Raw genomic sequence first — 20,666 nt, 5'->3', positions numbered from 1 at the left:
ATAAAGCTACCATGGGTCTGAAAGGCATGTCAGAACTGCCATATGCTATTGTGACTCCCTCCATGGCTCAGAGGGACTAAAGCATCCCTGGCTGGCCACTCTCCTGGCAGCTTCTCCCCAGCAGCTGCAGGCTGATGAGTGGTGAGGAAGGGCAGGACCCACCACTGATGTCTCAGCTTGGGTGGACATCTAGGGCACCAATCAATCCCCTGCTGTGTCTGGCAGTCCCTTCTCCTCCCTGTCCTTTCTGCTTGCTGCACCATCTCCTCAGAGAGGTTCCCTAGAAACTGGGAGCCCACTGTTGCAGTTTTCAGGTAACTATGGCTGTCCCAGACCCTCTCCCTTCCCTGGGAGACTGTCATAGGATGGCCTCTGGATGCGGCCCCACCAGTGCTCTGCCAGTCATCCCTTCCTTGTGGGAGAGGACTTTGAATCCCACTGTTCATATCCCATTACCCCATCACAGCTGCCCTCTTGTGGCCAACCTCGACACCTCAACTTTCCCTTCAAAGGAATATCGTCTCTCCCTCGGGGACAAATTCAACCCCGACTCACAGGTCCCTCAGGGTAAACACAGGTCCTCCCACAACTTCAAAGCCAGACCAGATGACAATGCAGAAGATCTTCGATCCCATTCAGGGGTCACGTTTCCCAGTTTGCCCACCCAAGAGTCATTAACCAGTCCCAGGGCCCCACTCTCCAGGCTTTTCCCGTGAGAGTTCCAAGATCCACTTCTCTCCCTGGTGTCTTCTCCTAGAGCTGCCAGTCAGGTCCCCAGGGAGAGGGCTCTCCACAGTGGGTCACTCCCCCAGGCCTCCTTGCCCATCAGTCCTATCCCTGATCAGGGGAATCTTGCTCCAAGACAAACCCTTTGTCCCTGGGCTCCTCCCATTGCCTCCATTCAGGTTTTCTGCCAGAGGGCTTTCTGCAGCATTCCACCTCCAGCCCTCCCAGCCCATATATCCCACCCCTGCTCATCAAGAGCCCAGAGCCAACGCCTTGCTTCTGGGTCCAGCTTGCATTGACCAAGCTCGTCCCTCCCTTCATCCCTAGGGGCCTCTGCTCAAGCCTTCCTGCAACTGGGCAGGGGTCCCCAGCTCTAGCCAGTCCTGTCCACCAACAGCTTCCATCAGAACTTGCCAATCGCAGCTCGTAGCTACTGCTTTCCAGCAGGTCTCCTGCAGCGCTGTCCAGCAGGCAATTCTCGGCTGCTCCTTCTGTCTCTCCTCTGTTCTCAGTCAGCTCTCACCTGCCCCTTCCTGCCCTTTCCACTCAGGGGCCTCCTCTGAAACCCAACTGGGAGGCAGGTGAACTCTTAAAGGGGCCAGTCACCCTGTGACAGAGACTCTCTGGAAACAGGACAGGGAGGAGTGTTTTTCTCCCCTACAGCTTTTCCTGTTGCCAGGTGGGAAAACAAATTAGTCTCTGATTTGTACAACAGAAGTATCAGCTGTTCTCCCTGATAGAGAGGAACCTCCTGCCATGCAGACCCGCTACATGATACATTCATAGGCTCCAAGGTCAGAAGGGTCCATTGTGATCAACATTCGTAGCTTCTCCACTACACCTCCAGTACACCCCTCTCTTCAGCTCAAAGCTGGTTTTTATTAAACACAAGCGCCTTTAAAAAAAAAAAAACTGTTTTCATCCAAGGTTTAGAAAGCAAATTCTTCCATTCCTAAGCCACAGCCAAATGTGTGATTGTTCTTATAGGCATCTCTCCATATATTTCTCTCTCCATGCAGTCTTGGACTTTCCAATCCTGCAGCTGCAGGACTTGAGTGTTTCAATGACTTATTGAAAAAAAAAGAATTAAATGGCACTAGGGGATATTCTCTTGCTATTGCTCAGATTTTATATGCTATGGCCTAGCTTCCTCTGGAACTAAATCATGGTTCTGCTTTTTTCATACTAGCAGCAACAACAAAATGGTGCTATTAGTTTTTAACGCATGAAGCTATACTCAGGTGTATGGAATCCACAGTCAGATAGGTGCTGAGTTTCTTACAAAATAAATAATAATGTAGCATGTTAACGGGAACAGATGCAATATCCCCTGGTTTACATCTCCGGGGGATGAGCACAATGTGCTCTTCATAAATGTGATATCAAGGATGTAGCACAAACATTTCCGCCATGCAATACAACTGTTGCATTCAAAACCAACAGCTGTGTCACAGGCAAGCACTAGGGAGAAGAGGAGGCTTCATTCCTTAATGCTTGCAAAGGGCTGGAGAGTCTCAGATGGAAGGTGTCTTATTAGAGCATCCACAACATTCCTGAGGACCCCACTTCTGCCTGCTTCATCATTCCTTCTTTGCTGCCATTGAATTCCCCTATAACTCATTGAAATGACTTTGAAAGTGACATCCAAATAACAGCTCTATTCTCAAACACGTCCCAGCTGCTCATTGAGCCAGTATCCTGACAGCTATCCCTTAAATGTGTGTCTTGTTGCCTGTTCTCCTCTGGGTCTCGGCTTCTGTCTCGGACTATAGGCCTGAGCCTTCACTCCATGCCCAGGAAAAGCTCCTCTGAAGTCAGTGTTAAAGATGATTTTGTATCCTCTATATTTTCTATGTGTTTTTATAAGATCTGTTCAAATAGTAGGACTTCATAATGCCTTGTGTGTTTATTGATCCTGGTAAGCCAGCATGCTCCCTGATGAAAGTGTGTGTATGTGTATCTTGCTGAATGAAAGCCTTACCTCAGGAAGTAAACACAATAGCAAATGGTGTGTGATCCTCATTCTGTTTACTAACACATGCCGAGAGCCAGACCTCTGATGGAAATAGCACAGCACAGTTCCCAGGAGGCACCTGGAGGTTATGTCATCATACGCTGAATTAATCGGTTACTTGGATTTCTGTCAGATTCTTTGCTTTTGCCGACTCCTCATGGACTGTGAATAAATTCAGCTGTGCAATACTACAATGCACAAATGTAGCAATAGGTTTAAGACCTGACAGTCAAAGGAAATAGACCTCAATGGTTTTGTCCTATCTACGGTAGCAGTTAGATAATTTACAGCATTGCTTCAGAGATCTCTACTGCTCACAATTGCTACACCGTTCATTTTGCTTGTGTAGACAGCTCTTAGCTAGGAATAGCAGTACAGTTTGTTCTATGCTTTGGTACTTTCAAAGCCCAAAGATGTTGATAGGTGGAATATTTATAACATTTTCTGTTAGCACAAGTGCAGAATTGGCTCTGCAGTGTCTTCAGTGCTGAAAGTCCCAGCAGCTTATCCTTAGGATATAGCCTTTCACAGAAAACCCTTCCCAGAATCTACTTTCATTTGATCACTCATCTGATTTCAGGTATTGCCTTACACCATGCCAAGAGAAGCTGGGCTCCCCTTCAAACTATCCTGCATATCAGTTATGTTTGTATGTCACCATAAACACTAATTACAGTTGTATATCCATATTGCGGCATTTCTTTGCACTCTTAGGAAAGGAGAAGAGTGATCCTAGGTTTGACTGGTCAGGGATCTCTGCACTATATACTTAAATATGGTAAGTAGTATTATTCCAGGTTATAAATACGTTAGTGGGTACTAGGAGAAAAAACACTCAACTGGAACTCAATATATAAATCTGACACAGAAAGAAATCCAGCATCAAAGGATTAAAATTGGCAAGAGCCAGTTATATAAGAAAAGTCTTGGCTGCTCTTCCACCATTATAATCTAATCCACTTGCCTGGCAAAGGATCTGGTTTAAAAAGTAGCAAAGAATCTACATCCAAACTCCAGCAGCAAAATCATCCTGCCCATCTATATCCACTGGTAGCTTCATTTGGATACAGTATTCTTCTTCGCTTCCTATCCCAAACTACTATTTACTGTTGCTGTATGCTGTTAACCAGCTGCTATGTTCTTGGCTGAACTTCTGTAGTCAGTGCAAGTGAAAACATTTCTTTAGGCCACTTTAGGATACGTGGCATTAGAAAAATATAAATTTCACTGTCATTCCTCCTAAGAGACCTGGAGTGGAATCCCTTATGAGTAACATAACATACAAAATCCACATGAGAGCTTTTTACTGATAAAAAAACATTGAGTCATTTGGTGAACAATCCAGCTCATTAACATCAGCTAAAGAGTAACAGGAAATCATTGTCTAGTTAACACAGGTACTAACTGTTACATGGCATGGGTTTATATACAGTGGGCCAGATTGCCAGCTGGCATACATTAACAGAGCTCCACAGAAGTCACTTTACCAGCTGAAGGTCGGACCCAGAGTGCTCTTATCATGTACAAGAGTGACATGCATTTCCCCCACTTAGGGTATGTCTAAACCACAGCCGCACACTACGGCATGGCAGCTGCAACATAGACTTTTCCTACATTGACAAAAGGGGATGGTCAATTGATATTGTTAATCCATAGCTAGGTTGAAGGAAGAATTTTTCCATCCATCTAGCTGTGTCTACAGTGGGAGCTTAGGTCAACCTAACTATGTCACACAGGGTATGACATTTGTCCACAGCCCTGAGCAATGTCGTTAGGTCAATCTAAGCTTTAGGTTTAGACAAGCCCTTAGGGTGTGATCCAAAGTTCAGTGAAGCCAACAGAAAAAGCTCCACGGGGCTCTGGATCAGCTCCTTATTCATCATCTTCAGGAGCAGACTGCACAGGGCATACAATGGACAAGCACACTTACTCATTCTTCTCAACATCCAGGATGAGCTCTCTCCCCTCGACTATCATCTTGACTTCGGCTTTGAATGGGTGCTACATGCAACAGAGAAACTGCCCATTACACATACAGCATGATCATTGTGAATACCTAAGTGTTCATCAACACGGCAATTACTTTGGTTGCAAGTGCAAACCTCCCCTTATTCCATCCTGAAGCATTGAGCCCATCTCCCGCCCCTGCTGTGCCCAGTAGAGATGGATGGAGGTGGACTGCTCAGAAAGAGGAATGATGTGTGATTAATCCTTTGGAAATATGGACAGGACCCATGCCTTGGAACCCAGGGAATGCTTGGTCACTGGAAAAACATCCTAGCACGATTTGCCTGATGCAGAGCTGTGCTTACACTATTTCTTAGCAGATGGCGGCGGTAATGGTCCAGGAAAGAAGCTTTCTTCTACAAAGTGAAGTGGTGGAGAACTACTGGTCTATAGCATGCACAATTTGTATAAAAAGTCTCCTGCCCAGAAAAACTACTCAACGTATATTGAAACTGCAGCCCTGCTGGTCTACAACATATGGTAGGCACTCTACAGTCTACCTTTCTAGGATGTACTCAGAGACATGGTTTTCTATGAAGGTCCTAATATCATTTCAAATGTCAATACAGACAGGTCCAAAGATCTGGTGTGCTTCTATATTTACAGTATACAGATATATAGCTGTATACAGGTATAGCAAGTTATGTGTATCCCTAGTATTAAATAAATGGTAGGGCTGGAAGAAGACAAACTGGAAGTGTACACAGGTGAGGTGTATACACCTACTAGACAGGATGCATTACCTGAAAGGTGTTCCCAGTAACCACTACATTATAATTATTTTCATTATTAGGCAGATACAATTAAAACACAAGGAGGGAGGGGGAGAGAGATCAAGGATATAACTACAGCCAAGCACCTCATTACTAGATGTGTCTGCTACTACTGACATTTTTTAGTACAGTCTTTTATTTTTATACTAATTCATATAAAAGAACATGGGTCCATTCAGCACAGAAACAGAAACAAGTTTTAAATGATTACAGAGCTGATAAAAATTAGTTGCTTACCAGCAGTGATCTGAAACGTAAAAAGTAAATTGACTCAGTACAATTGAGGATGTTACAAGATTTTCTCAGTACAATTGAGGATATTACAAGATTTTCTCTTAAAGGAAGTTGCCTCCTAAAGAGGCACGAAAGGCTGCTTTTACTGTATTAGAATTTTAAGATAAGGAATTACTTAGAAATAAGAGCGTCAGGTTATTTCCTCATCCACCTTACTCAACATACAAGGGGATTTCACACCACAGAAATCACATGAAACCATAAGAATATTTTAAAGAATAGTTTGGCTGAAACATTCTGTCAGTCAACATGTGTGTACAGATCCCTTTGCGTTAATCCCAACTCTAGTGTCAATTATAAAAGTTGCCTTTCATATCCATGTGGCAGGTCTCCATTCTGATATTCAGGTCTTCTGCTAATCCTGTGCCTATTGAAGTCAGTGAGAGTCTTTCCTTGGCTTCCATGAATCAGGCCCATAGAGATTATATCCAGCAGACAACATGGGGTTCCTGGGAGGCCAAATCCATCCTGAAAACCATCACTCATGTGAGCAGCCTTTATTCTTGAGAGGACTCCCTGTGATATCCCAGGACACTCACTTAGGGGTGCAGCATTCAGGTCCTGACTAGGAATGGATCATTCCCCCTAGATCTCAACATGGAGAGGACCATCCTTGCGGAGATGCAGAGGAAGCAGATCAACCTCCATCCATTACCCCCCTCTGCCTTGTACCTTTGGAGACCTGTCTGAGGCTGCAGGAGAGGGCTGAAGCTGTTTCTCCTCCTCCCTGGCACCCAAGGGTGACTCCACTGAGGAGGTGACACAGCCCCAAGCTGCATTAACCTTTCCATGGCCCTCACTCTTTGCAACAGAGTCCTCTTCATGGAACATCCTGAGATTTGCTGCTGGCAGGATAACCCTGTTAGTGTGATTCCAATGGAGCTGCCCTGCCAGACTCTGTGGGAGCCGGGAGAGAGCAGGTGTGGAGGCACAGGGCCTTTATGGATCCATTGGAATATATCCATGGTGATCCAACGGATCACTGGGTGTTGGAGTTGGAAGCAGCTTCCTCCATGAGGGAAAACCTGCCTTCCCACACCTGACTAAGATTTGGAGCAAACTCCCAGGGAGACCAGCACTGAGTTATCTTGCCCCTGGGCCAGCCTCCCTCCCAAAGATTTTTGCCACTGGAGGCCACAGACAGCCTGTTACTGTTATCATCGATGGGTGTGTTAAATGGCTGCTGGGCTCTTCACCTGAGACAGCTGCATTTCAGTGGTGGGTAAGCAATCTCAGTACTAAGGGCTTGGCTACACTTGCGAGTTACAGCGCAATAAAGGAGCCCCGGGCATACACTAGTTCACTCCCCATCCACACTGGCAAGGCACGTAGAGCACTCTGACTCCGTGGCTACAACGCTGCTGGTACTGCACCTCAGCGACTGGAATAACGTTTGCTGCGCCCCCCATGGAGGGCCACAGTGCCAGTGTGAATGAGGTGTTGCTTTACTGCGCTCTGATCAGCCTCCAGAAACGTCCCATAATCCCCTTTAGTCAAGTGGCCACTCTTGTCATTGTTTGGAATCAGCTGTAGCAATGTGGAAATGCCCTTTGAAAGCTCCATTTCTGACAGCCGGCTGCTTATATGCTCCGAGACAAAGCAACCATTAGTGTGGAATGCTGTGTGTGAGAGACTTGGGCAGGGGGGTCTGCTGCTGTCTGAACTTACAAGACAGCATGCTGACATGCTCTCAGCCCCTCAAAAACCCACTCTCCCCCACCCATACACACACAACACACTCCCTGTCCCACTCCACCCTAACCCCCCCATTTGAAGAGCACACTGCAGCCACTTGCATGCTGGGATAGCTGCCCATAATGCAGTGGCATTGGGAGCGGTGCAAGTGCTGCAAATGTGGCCACGCCAGTGCGCTTGAAGCTGTCAGTGTGGACAGACTGCAGCACTTTCCCTACTGTGCTCTCTGAAGGCAGGTTTAACTCAAAGCGCTCTACATCTGCAAGTGTAGCCATGCCCATAGTCTAAAGCGCTTTGGGGTCCTTCAGAATGGAAAATGATATAGCAGCCACAGTTATTTGTTATTATTGCTCTGCAAGCCAAAGCCAGGGTACAGACTAAGCTCTGTCTCCAGACACATCCACCACAAATGCAGGGCACAGTCTGCATTCATATTCTGACCAGCAGTGGCTCTCTGCCCAGATCCTTATGGAGGTAAGATTCCAGCTTGGAGCTGAGATACTGTGCACTGAGAGCAGCGCTTTATCGCCATTGGGTTAGGGATCTTACTGGCAGGTCATCCTTAGCCCTTCTCTGTAGCGCTCCTCTATTGCACCATATGCCAAGCGGGTGCATTGCAGTCTATGAGTTTTGGGGAGAGACCAGATCACAGCAAACAGCTCTCCACTATGCTGATGCGGTTTCTGAAATGCTCCTATAGCCTGCATGTGCCTACAGTGACCGGGATTTGGTCTGAAGAATTTAAGAGACATCACCAGATCCAGTCAACCATGTCACACCTTAGGTGATAATAGTTGGGAAAAAAAATGTAAGAGCACTTTTCCTGTCAACAAGGTCATATGACATACCTTCATACTGATAGTGGGGTTTCCTGTGGCTTTCCACTGCGGTGATATTTCTTCCTGGTATAGCTGTGGGTCAACACTGCTATTTTCTCCTGTGGGGCACAGACAGCTGCTCAGAATCAAAACTCCACTGCAAAACCTAGCATTTAGGGTTTAATCCTGCCCCATCAGAGACAACAGGAGTTTTGCCCTTGACTTAATGGAACAGGATCAGATCCTTCAAAAGACGGCATATAAACAGCAAGAACTGTTTGAATTATTTGGCCACTAATGTGTCTAAATACATCTAAGTACATTGTTTAATATTAGCAGCAGCAAAGAGTTTCCTTATAACTTTTTACATCTACATTTCTGAGAGTACAGATATATACAAGCACAGGCATTGATCCAGCAGAGCACTTAAGCATGTGCTTAAATGTAAGCACATGAGAAATCTGATTTGAATGAGCCAGCTCCTAGGTTTAAAAACTTCTGCTGTGCTGGACGGGGGGGCCATGTGCTCAGCTCCTCTCTGGATCAGGCCAGTAATAAATATACAAACCATGGATAAGTGCAGCTGGATAGAGCAGTAATTGTTGAAAAGGATTTTTAAATAGGAGTTGTAAAAGGCACATTAATTGCTGGAACAAAGATGGAGAAACTCCTTGAAGCACTTAATTCTCTTAGTCTGAAACTAACAGGCATGGCCTACCTGTCCAACAATCCCATAGCAATGCCCAATGGTGCTTCCCCCTTTAAAGCAGGTCTGTCTATTCTTTCCCCTGAGACAAAACCCGGGTGAGGGGATATCTTTCATTGAACCAATTTCTATTGGTGAAAGAGACAAACTTTTGTGCTCCACAGACCTCTTCTTCAGGTCTGGGAAAGAGAATGGGGACAGAACTTCTCATGACATCTAAACTCATGGAGTTCTAGAGGGAACCAGTTCTCTTTAACGACTCTTCCAGACCCCGTCCCGCCGATCTGTATCATGGAATGCTGCCCCAAGTAGAGTGAGCAAAAATACATAATTTGCCGTATCCGTCTTTCCAGCATTTGACTCGGGTGTAAAAGCCCCTGGTGTCAACGCCTTCACAAGACACTCAGAGGAGAGGTTTCAGAGTAGCAGCCATGTTAGTCTGTATTCGCAAAAAGAAAAGGAGTACTTGTGGCACCTTAGAGACTAACAAATTTATTAGAGCATAAGCTTGAGCTGTAGCTCAGGAAAGCTTATGCTCTAATAAATTTGTTAGTCTCTAAGGTGCCTCAAGTACTCCTTTTCTTTCAGAGGAGAGGGTAATCCACTTGGGACAGTGACAGCAAGTGGAAGGGGGAAGAGAATCTTATTCTAGGACCCTGTGATTAACCACCAAGTAAAAATGCCCCTGGGTTTAATGAGACAAGGGACTATCTGTTGCCGAAAGAAACAAGCTTTGGAAGGCACAGAGCTCTTCCTCCCAGCTAATGTCAATCCCAGCCTGCCTGCAACCTGCTGACCTGCAATTAGGGCTGTCACCCATCCAGGGCTATCATTGCTTTCCTGCTGAGCTGGGTTTTTGCAGCTGGGAATGTGTTGCAGAGAGAGATGGGCACCTCTGCCATTCCATGCCGCTAGAAATCCCCAGGGCACATCCTGGACGGAGCCTGGTCCCAGCAGCAGACAAGACATTGCTTATAACCAGGTATCCCCTAAACCGCACAAACAGCAAAAAAAAAAAAAAAAAAAAAGAGGATTTTCTATGGGCGCAGCCTGCAATGCGTGTTCTCTGGGTGTTCTTGTTGATTTGCTAGGACGCCGGCTGTGCTCTTCGGGCTGCTAAACCTTCTGTTCAGGGATTGCAGGAGTGAGTGGAAGATATAAAAGAACAAAAAAAGGGAAGGTACATTATCATGGCCAGGAGCCAGGGTTAGAATAAAGCCTCACAAATGCACCCGACCCAGCCAGCCCCTGGCTCTGGGTTCCCACAGCTCGGATCGTCCCCCCCCCCCCCGGCTTTGAGGGTCCCTTTCCCCCGGCATCTTCCCCCGCGGACTTACTTCTCCAGCCTGCTGGCTCCAGGGCGGGGAGCAGTAGCAGCGGCAGCAGGAAAGGAGCCGGGGAGCCCCAGGCTGGCCCCGCAGCCCCAGGCATGGCTCCTCGGGGCGGCTGGCACCCAGGCACCCTCCGGGGGCTGGCCGAGGCTCCGCCTTGGATCCCCGCGGGGGCTCGCTCGGCGGCTCGCTGCAGGCTCGGATGCCGCCCGGCGAACTGGCGGCCGCTCCCCGCGGCGCTCAGAGGTCGGGGCCGGCTCCCCACGCCCAGCCAGGAGCCAGCCCCCGAGTCCGCCCAGTGGGGGCGTCCCTGCGCCAGCCAAGAGCGGGGCAGCGACCCTGACCCTGTCGCCGAGCCCAGGGATGAGGCACTGAGCCACCCCCAGAGTGGGGCCCTTCAGGCGGGGAGGGGGTTGGGTTTAGCTCATGATGGGGCTAGAGGCCACATCTAGGTTTGGGTTCTGAAGCTGCCCCCTTCCCCCCAGATTCAGTGTTTAAGGTAAGGGGGTGGTGGGGGGGATCAGTGTCACAGATGTCAGGGTCTGACCAGGCAATCCGCCGAGCTGTGCACCCAGTCCCCGTGCACATGCCACCCCGGGTGCGGAGTTGGGCATTGCCAGCTCTCAGAAAACCGTCCAAAGGTGAACCATTCGCCAAGAGAGCCAGGGTTGTCTTCCCGAGTCTGCAGGCAGCCTGAAGCAATCGCTGAGCCCTGCTAACGATCTGGCTCATCATCTCAACTAAGCGTTAGCTCTGATGCCTAATGATGGCAGTTTAAATGGTGACATCATAAACTCTTTCCTTTCAAGGAAACATTCTGCTAATGCATTTACCCGCAATCCCCAAAGCCCCAGCTGTCCCCCACCTAACTTCCCAAATCTCCAGCCTCTTGCCTAACTGCTCCCCATCGGAGATACAGGATGGCAATCCGAAAATCTATAATGCACTGAAACCTTAGGCACAGGGCAAACCAAATAGAATTTACTCTCCAGACAAACAGCAGCAGGGGGCCTGGACTGAGTGTTTCTATCCATTTTCATAGTTAATCCCCTTTCTGTCCCTAGCAGAAGTGGCATGGCTGGCGCACAGGGGGCTGTGGCTAGGACATCCCTAACTGCTGCAATGGCCCTCTCAGGAGCATGACCAGACAATGCAATCTGGAGCAGCCCTCTCCCACCTCTGCATCAGCATGTCTAGGGGCTAGACCCCACACAGGCCCCACCAGAGGTGCAGAGGTTCTTGGGCAGGGCCAGGGGCATATATGCATTATCTCTGACTATATTTATCTGATTATCTCTGACATATGCATGATTATACCTGGGTTCAAAAAAGAACTAGATAAATTCATGGAGGATAGATCCATCAATGGGGCTGTTAGCCAGGATGGGCAGGGCTGGTTCCCTAGCCTCTGTTTGCCAGAAGCTGGGAATGGGTGACAGGGGATGGATCACTTGATGATTCCCTGGTCTGTTCATCCCTCTGGGGCACCTGGCACTGGCCACTGTCAGAAGACAGGTCACTGGGCTAGATGGACCTTTGGTCTGACCCAGTCTGGCTGTTCTTATCTCCCCACCAGCCCTGTGGATGTACCCCCAGGAAAATAAATACATCTCCAAGCCAATAGAATTGTGCTTCAGGAGAGTGCAGAGGTTGGGGGCAGTGTCCTGGGGCATGGCCATCTCATAACTTCCCCTTCTGCTCAAATACAGCACTACCAGCGCCTTCTGCCTCAGTTTCCTCCCCAACAGTAGGTCTTAGTTTGCCACACAAAAACCAGTGCTGGAGATATGGTTTGGCCCGCTGCCAAGTCACAGACAAACATATAACCCCTTCTGGGGTAACAAAAGTCCAGTTCAAGAGTCCCAACAAGCCTCAGGCCCTTCAGGTCATCCGAATCTCAGTCCCTTTTCTGGTTACCTTTGAGTCTGGCCCTCTGCTCTGGCGCAGAGCAGTCAGCCCCTGGGCTGGGTCCCCTAGAGAACCATTATTCTGCAGATCCTGGCTCAGAGTCTTCAAAAGAAACCTACCCACTCCCTGTGGTTGTACACCCTCAGACTGACCACTCAGCATTTTGTGAGGCCCAGGTGTCCTTTAATCTATCAGCTGCTGCCTCTTAGGCCCACTTCTTCAACTAATTAATGATGGCAGAGGTGTAATAGATTAGACTAACTGGCTTTTAACCCATCCGAGTCCATGATGGAGTTTCATCCCATCACAGGCTATCAAGGAACATTGCTGGCATAGAGGCACCAGGCACCAGACAGACCTGGCCTCCCCTGGTGAAGTGACCCACCCAGTTCCCAGAGCTGAAAACACAATAGAGTTTGAGTTGCTCAAGCAAAGACCAGGCCTTTTAGGGCAAAGAGAAGTGTTTCCTCATGGTTCAATTCTACACCAGACAAAATGAGGACAAGTTATCGGGGTCTATGCAGGTATCACCAGTTATGATTCTGTGGCCTGTGTTTTGCAAGTCACACTAGCTGATCATAATGGTCCCTTCTGCCCTTTTCTACTCATTGATCCAGGAAACACATCACATTATCTACATTTGCTTACGTTTTCTTGAGAGTCCCAGCATGAATGTCCACACTTTCCCCAAAGATGAGGATGATTAATCATGTTTATTAGGCAGTGCCTAAGGGCCAGCCAAAAATGGGTCCTGATTGTTCTAGGTGCTATACAAACCTAAAAGAGATGATTCCTGCATCGAAGAGCTGGCAACTTAAATTGACAAGGCAGACCCAGGTGGGGGAAGTGGTAGGACACACATGCTGTGAGAGCAGTGGGATGGCAGCAAACATCACGTTAGTTCCATGATTTTTTTCTTCCTTTTGATGGGTTTACTTAGGAGGGGATCTGCTACATGGAAAGAAAAGGGAAGGGAAGGGAGCTCAAAGGGACAGAGCAGGACAAGAGGGATAGCTATGGAGCAGAGCTGAGGTGAGGAGATCTACACCAGCTTAAACTTCATCCACCCCGCAAGATGTGCTCCGATAGATGTGGATTTCTTTATGAATTGTCCTCCTGTGATTCATAATAAATGTAGCTAAAGATCATGATATGAAGATATAGGCATGTCATTTTTATTGAGAGGGATCTATGTTTAAAAATCAGAAGTCAGAACATAAGAAAGGCCATACTAGGTCAGACCAAAGGTCCATCTAGCCAATGCCAGGTGCCCCAGAGGGAATGAACAGACCAGGTAATCATCAAGTGACCCATCCCCTATCACCCATTCTCAGTTTCTGGCAAACAGAGGCTAGGAAGACCATCCCTGCCCATCCTGGCTAATAGCCATTGATGGACCTAGCTTCCATGAATGTATCTAGTTCTTTTTTGAACCCTGTTATAGTCTTGGCCTTCACAACATCCTCTAGCAAGGATGACTGTGCATTGTGTGAAAAAATACTTCATTTTGTTTGTTTCAAACCTGTTGCCTATTAATTTCATTTGATGACCCCTAGTTCTTGTGTTATGAAAAGGTGTAAATAACAACACTTCCTTATTTACTTTCTCCACACCAGTCGTGATTGTATAGACCTCTATCATATCCCCCCTTGGTTATCTTTTTTCCCCAAGCTGAAAAGTCCCAATCTTATTAACCTCTCCTCATACGGAAGCCGTTCCATACGCCTAATAATTTTTGTTGCCCTTTTCTGAACCTTTTCCAATTCCAATATATCTTTTTTGAGATGGGGCGACCACATCTGCACGCAGTATTCAAGATGTGGGCCTACCATGGATTTATATAGAGGCAACATGGTATTTTCTGTCTTATTATCTCTCCCTTTCTTAATGATTACCAGCATTCTGTTCACTTTTTTGACGGCCGCTGCACATTGAGCAGATGTTTTCAGAGAACTGTCCACAATGACTCCAAGATCTCTTGCTTGAGTGGTGACTCAAGTGTTAAAGTGCACAGGCAGATAGAGATTGAAGGCTTTTGGTTCTGGTGCTTTGAAAGTGATTTGATATTGTGGTGTCTCAGGAGGCCAAGTAAACTCATTATTTGCTGTCCAAACTCTTCAGAAGATTATTGATCTGTATGATCCATAAAATCCTCTACTTTCCCTTCTACAGTAAAAATGACTGTAGGAGAGTGATCAGCAAACCCACTTAGAAAGGAGCAGTTTGCAGATGGTTTCTATATGCATGCTGGATCTGTGTTGTCTTCCTGTGTGATATACCAATAAATCAGGATGATGGAAAATTAAGATTCCATTTGGAAGAAAGGTTTGCTAGGGGCTGTAATGATTTTCTGTCTTGCTCTAATTCCAGGAGCTTTCCCAGTGCTACTGAGATGGTTATAAACGTCTCTGGTAAAAGAATGGTCAGGACCCTTAATGGTTACTGTGACGGGGGGAGATGTCTGTATCGAACTGTGAACTCCATTTTGTTTTGTGACTTCCATTTTTGTACCCAGTCTCCCATTTCAAGTGCTAGCTGCCATTTTGTGTTCTGGGTTGAAAAACCAGCCTGTGCCTTGAGAAGGCAGGTCTATTCCAGACACTGCCCTGCCAGGCAGAGGTGTGGGGCAGCTTGGAGGGGACTATCAAAGAGGCAGCCATGGAGGGCCATCAGCTTTGTGTAAGCTGGATCTGAATGAGTTCAGCCCCTGACCTCTAGTGATGAACTGCGGGGAAAAGACTTCAGGACCAGACCTTATTCACAATTCTCTGCCTAGGTATTCAGCAGACAGAGCTGTGTTGCCAAAGCTTAAGCCTTAGACCTGCTCTGGGGCAGCATTTCTGGGAAAGGGGCTGCCTAGCCTGGACTAGTCAGGAGGGGCCGCACCCACTGCTGAAAGCACTGAGCCTGTGGTAAGTGGCGGGACCTTGAGATGTGGCATCGCAGACGTTGCAGCAGAGAGGCAGGGGGCAGTGCAGAAAGCACCAATGCAGCCGCCAATGGCAGCAGAGTGAACGGTGGTGCAGAGGTGGGCCGTAGGCAGCAACGCCGAGTGAACAGCTGCAACTGTGAGCCAGTTGCAGCCGCAATAGCAGCAGAAACACCAGTTGATGTCTTCCCCGCCCTGGGGTGGGAGGGGAGCTCACACGGATGTACCTCTGAACTCTCCGCTGTGAGTGGGGTGCGATGGAGGGAGAGGGCAGTGGGGTGCGAAAGGAACATCGGTTTGTCGGACTTTCACACCACAAGGTGAGGAGCTGAGGCGAAGGACGCTGCCCAGTGTACGCTGGTTTTCTTACGTTTGTGAATGGGGGAGGGGTTCCCAAACCAGTGCTCAGTTCCCTTTCCCTGGTAATAAAACTTCTCATTTGTTTTACCCAGAAGTGGGGAAGTATCGCCTCTCAGAGACGCCCGGCGGTGGTGGTAAATTTTCCCAGATTACTGAGGGGGAGGTGGCTCAAGCCGGTTCTGTTTTGTAGGGTTGAGATAAACCTCTAGCTACTGAATCCGGCCCTTGTTATTGCCAACTTCACCTGGGTAGAAAGGGTTACCTATGAATGACTCTCCGTGATGCGCCCACCGCAGGGGATAATGGTTTTTCTTCACCTGGGACACGCATGGGTGTGGGTTGGAATGTCCCATCTGGGCACAGGGCAAACGGGGTTACAGACTGTATTTAAGGGCAGGATGCTCTCTGAGAAGCATGGTCACCCACTGCCACATGCCACAAGACCAGGCTAGTGAGCGAGAGGAAGAAGGAGGAATTTTGCCTAGCCTGAAATGCTGACCAGACCTCAGGCTCACGGAAGGGGTGAAGGCAGTGTAAGAGGGTGTACAACTCAGGACAGTTAGTTAGTTTGCCAAGATCTGGGACGCTCTAGAGCTTTCCTGAGTGTAAAAGTGCCTGTGGTAAAGAAATCCATTTGCTAAGCCTGTGCTCCTTGCTTGCCTTCCACATTGTCGCTGAAGGGGTTAACTCCATCGAGATGCTCTGAGAGGTTGCAGAAAGGTGGAACACCTATGCAGGTGGGGGCTCCAGAGGGCTGAGTCTTTGGTTCTGGCTCTGAGGTGGTGAGGCGGCAGAGCCCTATGTCCCAAGGAGAGGTGGGTTGCACTGGGGAGTGTGCCTTAATGTATGTCTAATGTATGCAATTAAACAGCCGGGGCTAGCCTAGGTCAGCTGACTTGGGCTCACAGGGCTTGGACTATGGGGCTATTTAATTGAGATGTAGATGTTCTGGCTCAAGCTAGAGCCTGGGACCCCATAAGGGAGGGAATGTCCCAGAGCCTTGGGCTCCAGCCCTATCTGGAACATCTACACCTCAATGAAACAGCCCCATAGCCCAAACCCCATGAGCCAGAGCCAGCTGCCACAGGCCAGCCACCAGTGTTTAATTGCAGTATAGACATACCCTTAGAGACCCAGAGCTAGGAACAGTAACCTGGCCCTAGCCAGGCCCAGATGGCTTAGAAAAAAGGGAACCCAACAGACTGATGTCCTTCCAGAGAGCTATTGGCCAGGTTGTGACAGTTACCACTTCTTCTAGGAAATGTTACAATAGCAGCTGATCAGTGGTGGTTTTGTGTGTCTTGCCAGCTCTTCAGCTTTTCACAAATCACAGAGAGATAGAGATAGAGGGAACAAAGGCTTGCAGGGGCCAACTTTTTCATCTATGTTTGTGCAGTAGCTAGTACAATGCGGGTCTGATCCATGACTGGGACTCCTAGGTACTATCACTATAAATAAGACAGATCTCATTTGCCCTCAAAATGGCAGCTGACTTGGGGTAAGAGCAGAGGACAGCTGGCATTGAGCAAGTTCTGCAGACCCTTGGTCCGAAGAAAGAAAAAGATAAAGTATGTGGCACAGCTTTACTAGTATCAGGATCTTCCCCCCTTGTCTACTTTTCACATTGTGGTGAACAAACTGTGCTAGAAGAACACCACAGCTTCACAGGGGCTGGGGCCGAGCTGTTTCAAAGCACTCATCGTTTAACTAGCTAGTATAGAACCTGTTCCCTACCTCCCTTACTGATGCAAGTAGTCCCATGATGTCAATGGGGCAAGTACTCCTTGTCTGAGTAGCATCAATACAGGGTCACAGCTGGGTCTCAAAACACCGCAGTGGAGCAGAGGAGTGTTACCTTTTACAGATTGGTAAACTGAGGCATGGGGAGGTTAAAGGATTTTCCCGGGTTCATCCAATGAATGAGTCTCACAGGTCAGAGCAGAAACCAGGAAGCTGCATGTTCTAATCTCACAATGAATCAGTGTCACAGCTGGAACAGAAACCAGGACTCCTGATTTCCAGATCCCCATTCTAACCGCTGGCACGCATCCCCTCCGGTATGCAGTCATCCACACCACCACGGAAGTGTGTGTATTACAAACTATCACAGTTTGTAATTATGCTAATACAGAAGACAGTAAAAAGAAAAGGAGTACTTGTGGCACCTTAGAGACTAACAAATTTATTAGAGCATAAGCTTTCGTGAGCTACAGCTCACTTCATCGGATGCATTCGATGAAGTCAGCTGTAGCTCACGAAAGCTTATGCTCTAATAAATTTGTTAGTCTCTAAGGTGCCACAAGTACTCCTTTTCTTTTTGCGAATACAGACTAACACGGCTGCTACTCTGAAACCTGTCATTACAGAAGACAGTGTGTCAGACAGAGCACCACCGGGCTTTGTCCTCTCAGTACATATACTGAACTACAATAATGCAAATAGAAAAGACACTTATGCAGAGGCTGTGTAAATGCCTGGCATATCTTTGAAAACAATCTGACTTCCTATAATGCAGCAAACCTTCTTCCAAAGTTCCCACATCTACTCTTCAATCAGAAGATTGAGCCAAAAATGTATACTTCAAACAGACACACCAAAAAGAGAAAGAAACAGTGTCGTAATCATTGTAGAGTTCAGTCAGGAGGTGTTTGTGATTTTTGGTAGCACCCAAGAATTATAAAAAAAAAAAAACATTTCATAAATTACACATTATATGACAGTATTATTATCTTTGGATTTTGGTTATATGAGCTTTGACTTCTTAATTTACAGTCATCAGAAATCCCCTCTATAAAAATAGAACCTCACACTGTCTAGTTGTGCGTTGTTTATTGTTCAGACATGTTCACACAGAGCAGCCCAGAGTATTTTAGGCTTAACAGGGCTCTTATGGTTGCACTGCTGCCTCTGGCAAAGGAAATAGTCACATCCCGTCTAGCACTTCTGAAGCCTCTTCCTGTACCCCCTTCTTCAGAAAAGTCTTCCTGAAGTCGGGGGGATTTTTGCTTGATTCACCCCTGCAAGGTCAGCTGTAGACTATTTAGTAACTTCATTGATAGTCACATTGAAGAAATGGAATTCCTATGTGTGCTTCCCAGTTTTGCTATTAAATGCTGATCTTGTGATTGAAGTACCGGAGCGGGACCCAGGAAATCTCAATTCTGTTCCCAGCTCTACCATGGACTTCCCATGGGACGTAGGCAAATTTAAAAAGGTGTTCCTGCCCAGTGACTATAAATCAAGGGTGGTTGCACGCAAATGGTTAGTTAGGTCTAAAAACAAGGACCTCCATCTCCCCACCTATATAATGGGGACACTGATACTTGCCAATGAGATAGGGTTGCTGTGAAGCTAATATAATTCATTAGTGTTTGTAAAGCACTTTAATGACTTGGATCAAAGACATTATACAAGGACAAAGAATTCTTCATTCATGAATTAGGAGTCATTCAAACAAGGAAAAAGAAAGCTTGTTAAAATAATAAACCTGTTCAGAGACTAGACCCCCATGCTCTGGGTGTCCCTAAACCTCTGACTACCAGAAGCTGGGACTGGACGACAGGGGATGGATCTCTCAATAATTGCCCTGTTCAGTTCATCTGGCGCCAGCCACCAGAAGACAGGATACTGAACTAGATGGACCATTGGCCATGTTGGGTCAGATCATTCTTATGTTCTAATAGTTTGGATTTGCATCACATTAAAAGAACCTCAGTGATATTTCAGGAGAACTCTTCTGGGGAGAAGGAAAGGCTGCTTAAGGAATCACCGTTAAAAGATTGACTCTGTAGGAAGTATTACCAAAAATGGCAGTCCCAGACAGAGAAGGGAACACTGCTTTGCTGCTGTCAGACCTCAGCATTTGAGATACTTACCTTGACCGAGGGAGCATCCACATTCTTGACAGACTTGAACAGAATATTAAATCCTTCTGTATTAACACATTTCGTCACCCAATATTTTTGACATTATCAAAGGGAGGAGACTGGGATTCAGTAGAAGCAACTGACAATTTAACAGCTGACTTCACTATTTCAGGTGGTGACAGTTTGGAAGGGCTTCAGCTCGTCCGAAATCATCTGATTTAGTCTCCGTTTTTCCCCTTCCATTCAGAATGACAGGAAATATTTGCAGAGCTCCAAGCAGCTGTCCTTTCCAAAGCAGGGAGACATGCCATAGATTGATAGTATACTGGATGAGGGCTTGGTCCTAGTCTGTTTTTAATGGGACTAACAAAAAAAAAAAAAAAAAAAATCCACCATTTGTGCTTTTTAAAAGAGGGATCAGTGATGTTAAAACAAAGGATGATTAATTACACTGGAGCTTTCTCCATTTACAACTAAATGACCTTGGCTGTGGTGAAATTCATGGGTCAAAAACTGTACTGATTTAATTATACTTGCCTAGTTAAAAACGGTGCAATTCCCCCAGTGCAGAAACAGTTATTCTTGTATAAATATGCATATCCGAATATAACTTATTTCCATAAGAGGAATAGCTAAACTGACAGAAGCCACCTTCATATTGCTATGACTGCATCCGCAGGAGTTGTACCATGATAATTATACTGGAAGAAAAAGTCCACACCTGTGACCTAAGTTGTTACATTGTACCACAGCTGTAAATAGACAGAGTCTTGACTCATCTGGTTAGTGTGTGGCGTAGTGGGCATTTCCCTGTGATTTCCTGGGTGTGTAGATGTCTATAAAGTAAACTATCAAAGCACCTTTTTAAATGACAGACGGACCCTTATCTATAGTGAGTGTATTGATTACAGAATTCTCCTGAAAATTAAAAGAGAACTGGGTGATCAAAATGCTGAGGTAACATTGAAAAACTCAGCCCACTAGTTTAGCTAGAGAACCTTCTGAAGGAACAGAGAATTTTTGGGATCATGAGACAATAAGGGACAACAGACTGAAACGTGAGGAATCCAAATGACTGACATACACTGAGGAGAAAAATCTCTTTGTGAAAATCCACCACCATACCACAATAGTTAATACTCAGCTTTGGCATCTTCTGCCAGTCCTAGAGCTCTTCAACTGTCCCAGTCTGCTCTTCACCAAACAGCCCCTCCAAGCTCTTCCTAGCTGGAGCTCAGC

General features: G+C 46.9%; 1 protein-coding gene across 6 annotated transcripts in view; it reads right to left on the bottom strand.

Moving 5' to 3' along the window:
• ADAM19 (ADAM metallopeptidase domain 19) overlaps nucleotides 1-12,429 on the bottom strand; it is a 54,874-nt gene extending 42,445 nt beyond the window's left edge. Inside the window, exons 1-4 of one of the 6 annotated variants that reach the window (XM_038414249.2) lie at nucleotides 12,282-12,429; nucleotides 9,831-10,022; nucleotides 8,358-8,446; nucleotides 4,671-4,741 (exon numbers count right to left, since the gene is read on the bottom strand). In XM_038414249.2, the coding sequence (XP_038270177.1) occupies nucleotides 4,671-4,741; nucleotides 8,358-8,446; nucleotides 9,831-10,002 (332 nt within the window). In that variant the 5' untranslated portion in view covers nucleotides 10,003-10,022; nucleotides 12,282-12,429. Of the gene's footprint in view, nucleotides 1-4,670; nucleotides 4,742-8,357; nucleotides 8,447-9,830; nucleotides 10,023-10,370; nucleotides 10,568-12,281 lie in introns of those variants that run through there. The other 5 variants (XM_038414248.2, XM_043520264.1, XM_038414251.2 and 2 more) reach the window with 5 other exon arrangements.
• Between the last annotated feature and the right edge of the window lie 8,237 nt (nucleotides 12,430-20,666).

The sequence above is a fragment of the Dermochelys coriacea genome, chromosome 8, assembly GCF_009764565.3.
Source record: "Dermochelys coriacea isolate rDerCor1 chromosome 8, rDerCor1.pri.v4, whole genome shotgun sequence".
NCBI classification, from domain to species: domain Eukaryota; kingdom Metazoa; phylum Chordata; order Testudines; family Dermochelyidae; genus Dermochelys; species Dermochelys coriacea.
Note: the sequence above shows the minus strand (reverse complement) of the source record. Positions and strands in the feature narration are given on the sequence as shown.